General features: G+C 44.5%; 1 protein-coding gene across 1 annotated transcript in view; it reads left to right on the top strand.

Annotated features, from left to right (window-relative positions):
- The first annotated feature begins 1,139 nt into the window (after window positions 1–1,139).
- LOC310797404 (protein NLRC3-like) overlaps window positions 1,140–6,085 on the top strand; it is a 34,475-nt gene continuing 29,529 nt past the window's right edge. Inside the window, exons 1-2 of the mRNA XM_083659773.1 lie at window positions 1,140–2,885; window positions 4,591–4,785. Coding sequence (XP_083515899.1) covers window positions 1,387–2,885; window positions 4,591–4,785 — 1,694 coding nt within the window. The 5' untranslated portion in view covers window positions 1,140–1,386. The remainder of the gene's footprint in view (window positions 2,886–4,590; window positions 4,786–6,085) is intronic.

Here is a 6,085-nt window from a genome sequence, read left to right as displayed (position 1 = left end):
GTGGAGGGAAAAAAGCAGCACTGAGGGGAGGATGAGAAAATGAAACATTCCTGTCTGTCCAAAGTTTTGCTGATCTAATCTCGTCATGACATGCAGGGAAATATATTTTGGTAGCCGATGTGTTTAGAAGAGCATTCTCATTTTGTTCAGACAGTTTTGCTATAGCAGACCCGGCTGCTCAGCTCCTCTGTGGCTGTAAGGCTCTTTCTGTGGGTGCTCGGCTCTTTCTGTGGGTGCTCGGCCCTTTCTGTGGGTGCTCAGCTCTTCTGTGGGTGCTCGGCTCTTCTGTGGGTGCTCAGCTCTTTCTTTGGGTGCTCGGCTCTTTCTGTGGGTGCTCAGCTCTTTCTGTGGGTGCTCGGCTCTTTCTGTGGGTACTCGGCTCTTCTGTGGGTGCTCGGCTCTTTCTGTGGCTGCTCGGCTCTTCTGTGGCTGCTCGGCTCTTCTGTGGGTGGTCATTATGGAGTTATTTCTGCGTCGTCGTCATTACAAACTCTTATCTGCCTTTTTTCAATTAGCCTAATCCAAAAGGAGAACTACAGAAACAGTCGTTATTCTTTTAAATAAGTTGTACTTTCATTCATACGTTGATATGGTCATGTGACGTCGCGGTAAAGTTTAAAAATAGATCATGTTTAACACAAAAATCTGTGGTGGAATTTGAACGTACCTCATTTCTGTCAGGCTTAGCCTTTGCCCCGTGCCTAATGAGAGAGAGAGAGAGAGAGAGAGAGAGAGAGAGAGAGAGAGAGAGAGAGAGAGAGAGAGAGAGAGAGAGAGAGAGAGAGAGAGAGAGACTTTAATAAAGCATCATTTACGGGCCCAGCAGGTTTTAGGTAGCCTACGCATCACTACAAGATGCTGATTAAACAGCATGATTATTGCACAGGTGTGCCTTGGGCTGGTCAGCTCTGAAACTCCTGGTTGAGTAATACATTATTCTAACAACTACCTTATACCTGACACCCAGTCAGACCTGCTTGTCCACCCACCAGTAATGAGCTGAATAGGGTCCAGTTGGGAGTTGGGAATGTGTCAATTATCAGGAAATGTTTGTATTATTCTTTACTCCCCTCTCATTTATTTAATATGTTGTTTGTTAATTCAGAAACTCTGTCTGCGTGTCAACATCAACACAAATCCAGTCTGAAGGAGAAGGTTCAGTGTGTGTCTGAGGGGCTTGGTGAAGCAGGAAACTCACTTCTGAATGATTTCTACACAGTGCTTTACCTCACAGTGGGAAGGACTCGAGAGGTCAATTTTGAACATGAGGTCAGACAGATTGAAGCAGCATCCAGAAACCAGAGATCAGAAACAACAATCAGATGTGAAGACATCTTTAAACCCTTACCTGGAAGACATAAAATAAATAAACCAACCAAAACATTGATGACAATGGGAGTGGCTGGCATTGGGAAAACAGTCTTAACCCATAAGTTCACTCTGGACTGGGCTGCAGACAAAGCCAACCAGGATATACAGTTCATATTCCCGTTACCTTTCCGAGAGCTGAATCGGCTGAAAGAGGAATACAGCTTGGTGGGACTTATTAATCGGTTCTTTAATAAGATCAAAGAAGCAGGGATCTCCAGGTTTGATGAGTTCCAGGTTGTCTTCATCTTTGATGGTCTGGATGAGTGTCGACTTCCTCTAGACTTCCAGAACAACGAGATCCTGACTGATGTTACAGAGTCAACCTCAATGGATGTGCTGCTGACAAACCTCATCAGGGGGAATCTGCTTCCCGCTGCACGCCGCTGGATAACTACACGACCTGCAGCAGCCAATCGGATCCCCCGTGAGTACGTTGACGTGATGACAGAGGTGAGAGGCTTCACTGACGATCAAAAGGAGGAGTACTTCAGGAAAAAAGTCAGAGATGAGGAGCAGGCCAGCAACATCATCTCCCACATCAAGGCTTCACGAAGCCTCCACATCATGTGCTACATCCCAGTCTTCTGCTGGATCACTGCTATGGTTCTGGAGCATCTGTTGAAAACCAGTGAGACAAGAAAGATGCCCAAGACCTTGACTGAGATGTACATCCACTTCCTGTTGGTTCAGTTCAAACGGGGGGACGTCAAGTATGCAGAAAATGAGAAAGAGACAAGGAAGATGATGCTCCCTCTGGCAAAACTGGCTTTTGAACAGCTGAATAAAGACAACTTGATCTTCAATGAAGAAGAACTGACAGAGTGTGGCATTGATATCAGAGCAGCCTCAGTGAGATCAGGAGTGTTCACACAGATCTTTAAAGAGGAGCGTCAGATGTACCAGGTCGACATGATGTTCTGCTTCGTGCATCTGAGCCTTCAGGAGTTTCTGGCTGCTGTCTACATGTTCCACTGTCACACAAACAGGGACGAGGAGGTACTGGACACATTCCTTGGAAAAGCTATGGGTAGATCTGAAGACAGTGAACAACACCTGGATGTCTTCCTGAAGACAGCGATGGACAAATCCCTGAAGAGTAAAAATGGACACCTGGACCTCTTTGTCCGCTTCCTTCATGGCCTCTCACTGGTGTCCAGCCAGAGACTCTTAAGAGGTCTGCTGGGTCAGACAGAGAGCAGACCAGACAGCATCCAGACAGCCATCAGGAACCTGAAGGAGATGACCACCTCTGATCTCTCTCCTGACAGAATCATCAATATCTTCAACTGTTTGGTGGAGATGAACGACAAGTCAGTGGATCAGGAGATCTTACAGTTCCTGAAGTCTAAGAACAGATCAGTGAAGAAACTCTCTGAGATCCACTGCTCAGCTCTGGGCTATATGCTAGAGATGTCAGAGGAGGTTTTGGATGTGTTGGACCTGGAGGCCTACAACATATCACGGGAGGGACAACTGAGACTGATCCCAGCTGTGAGGAACTGCAACAAGGCTCGGTTAGTCCTGGTGTAAATACCAAAAGTATAGAACAGTGTAGAGTGATCTTTATACTAGGGTTGTCACGATGCTAGAATTTCTAACTTTGATATCTTCTACCAAGGTAAATACTGATGCTCTATACCATTTTTGTATCGGGGAGGGGGGGGGGGGCGGACAACATATCAGGAGGCATAAAAAAAATAAACATTGGATGGACAGATGCATGCTTCTCCATAATCTAGGCCAGATGAAACTCATTAAAAGCATTGCTCTTACACAGTAGATTACCCCTGCTCTATTCCAGGTTCTCAACCTTTTTGAGTCACGACCCCCAAAAAACCTTAGGCTCGGGTTCGCAACGCCCCCTCCTGCCACTACCATACCCAACGACAGTGTGCACACATTCACACACTGATTTGACTCACTCACTGAAATAGTTTTTATAGTTTAGATAGCTTTATAATACATTAAACCATGTATGGGAGATTTAATCATCATGAAGGAAAAATAATTTCTTATTTTTTTCTTTTTTCTCTTTTGACAATTATCCAGCGAACCCCCCCACCCCCCCCCCCCCCACCCCCCACCCCCCCAAAATAATCTTGTGACCCGACCCCCAGGTTGAGAACCACTGCTCTAATCATCAGCCATCACAAAACAGCAGATTACCCCTGCTCTAGTCATCAGCCTATCACAACACAACAGATTACCACTGCTCTAGTCATCAGCCTATCACAACACAGCAGATTACCCCTGCTCTAGTCACCAGCATATTAAAAAAAAGCAGATTACCCCTGCTCTAGTCATCAGCCTATCACAACACAACAGATTACCACTGCTCTAGTCATCAGCCTATCACAACACAGCAGATTACCCCTGCTCTAGTCACCAGGCATATCACAAAAAGCAGATTACCCCTGCTCTAGTCACCAGGCATATCACAAAAAGCAGATTACCCCTGCTCTAGTCATCAGCCTATCACAAAACTTTTAGCTTGTTGAAGTAACATACTGTACCCGCCAATGATAGGGAGGGGAAATTCTGTAGTATGTTTGATTTTTCATCAAGAGAAAGCACGGCTGGTATCGATACTGTTGCAAAGGAGTATTGTACTCGTGTCAAATTTTAATTTGATCCTTACCGATACTATTGACAACTTTATATACTTCCTTTGAATGCCAAATAAACCAAGAGAAAGAACAAGTACTTTATACCTGACACCATCATAATTATAGTAAAGATCTATAGTTCCTCAAACATAGAGAATATTAACTGTTGTTCTACATAGCAGTGGTACACCGTGTTGGGCTTAACATGTTACAAAGTAATGTGTCACTGTAATCACATTACTTTTTCCTGTAACAGAGTAAAGACATTACTGTTCCAGGTTCAGTTTCACATTCCGTTACTGATCTAACAGATCTGTTTTTTTAGTTTAATTCTTTAGCCTAGTTTAGTCTAGTCTAGAGTTTATTAAAGTAATAATATCTATGAAAGATCCCCCTTGTCTTCTCCCGCCTTCAGCTCATGTCAGAAATAGCAGCATAAAATTAACTAAACCCAAACAAAGTATGTGTCTAATGGTGTCAGGTTTTACCAGAATTTGAACTGAACTGCCCCAATTATTGCAGTTATCATTAGTAGTAGTAGTAGGCGTTGTCGTCGTAATTGCTTTATAAGTTGTTTGCTTGAAGTCCAACTCCTCCTTTATTCTTTATTCAGAGTGAGGGGCTGCAAATTGTCAGAGACTGACTGTGAAGTCGTGGCCTCAGCTCTGAAGTCCAACCCCTCCCATCTGACAGAGCTGGACCTGAGTCACAGCAACCTGACTATGGATTCAGGATGTAAGCTGCATTCAGGATTGAAGCTGATCTATGCTGGACTAGAGAGTCCACACTGCAGACTGGAGACTCTCAGGTCAGACATCATATTTAATAATGTGCTGATATGAATATTAACTGATTGTTTTTACTCTGCTTTATTATTATTAGGGGTTCAAGCCCCGAAGGACTGTCTGTATGTCTGTATGTCTGCGCACAATTGCTCAAATCTGCATCACTGACATTCACTGATGACATCACAATTACCAGTAGGCTATGTCAAAATATCATCATCAGTGATGTCATCGCTAATTATTCCAGGAGTGTCTGTCTGTCTGTAGCCACTTCTAAACATGAACTCTGGATTAAAACCAAAACCGTAAATCAGGTCAGGCTATTCCCAGCAGTTCCCTTGGTAGACATGACTCAATAAACCAGTTCATCTCTTTCTAAACATGGGGAGAAGCTCCGGCGCTGCAGTTGAATGATATTGTGCAGTTTGGCAGAAGGGTGGTGCACGGCCGAGTAAAGAGGACAGGAAGGGGGGGGGGGGGGGGGGGGTGAGCCTGTGGAAATGGTGCTGCAGAAAGCCTGTGGCAGTGGAGCCATGAAGTGGAAAGATACAGCAAAGATGGCGACGTCCGTGGTTGTGTTGTTTGTTGTGCTTCTGCAATATTTCCTCACATGTACTCGGCAACGCGGGAAAACTATGAAGAAACTGGAAAGGTATATATATACGTGTAAGCAGAAGAAGATAGGAAGCAGCGACACGTCGTGCACAAAGATCCCACCAGAGAAAGGTTGCTTCAGTATTTGTGTTACCTGCCCTCCAGCGTGAGAGAGCAATGTGGAAGCGAGGGAGACCAGGCAGACAATTATTCTGGGAAGATGCACTTAAGAACTTTGATGAGGTGGAATGGAAGTGTCAATTTTGCATTTCCTGGTCTACGTTTGAGTATGTGCTGAGTCTGGTGGAACCTGCACTAACACGTAAGATTACACAATGGCGAAAACCACTAGAAGCACGTTTGAGACTGGCCGTTGTGCTTTGGTGGTATGCCACACCGAGCGAGTATAGATAGTATAGATCAGGGGTCACCAACCTTTTTGAGGTCGAGGGCTACCTGAAGGGTAGAGAGTCATGTGGGGGGCTACCTGTTGAAATTTGCTCGATTTACCTTTAAATAATGAGTATTATGCGTTTAATCGAGACATACACTCTTTTCTTTCACTGTTGTGAAGAAGAACTCTTCCTCCCACTCCTCTTGAAATTGGTAATGTTTTTTCTTTCGCTTTTCTGCCATTGTTCTTGCTTTCCATTATTTAGCTTAGCCAACTGATATAATCATTGGCAGCTGGCAGTCGCACTGTTGCAGAGTGAATGACGTAGTGATGTA

Source organism: Poromitra crassiceps, assembly GCF_964638095.1.
Source record: "Poromitra crassiceps genome assembly, chromosome: 23".
Taxonomy (NCBI): domain Eukaryota; kingdom Metazoa; phylum Chordata; class Actinopteri; order Beryciformes; family Melamphaidae; genus Poromitra; species Poromitra crassiceps.
Note: the sequence above shows the minus strand (reverse complement) of the source record. Positions and strands in the feature narration are given on the sequence as shown.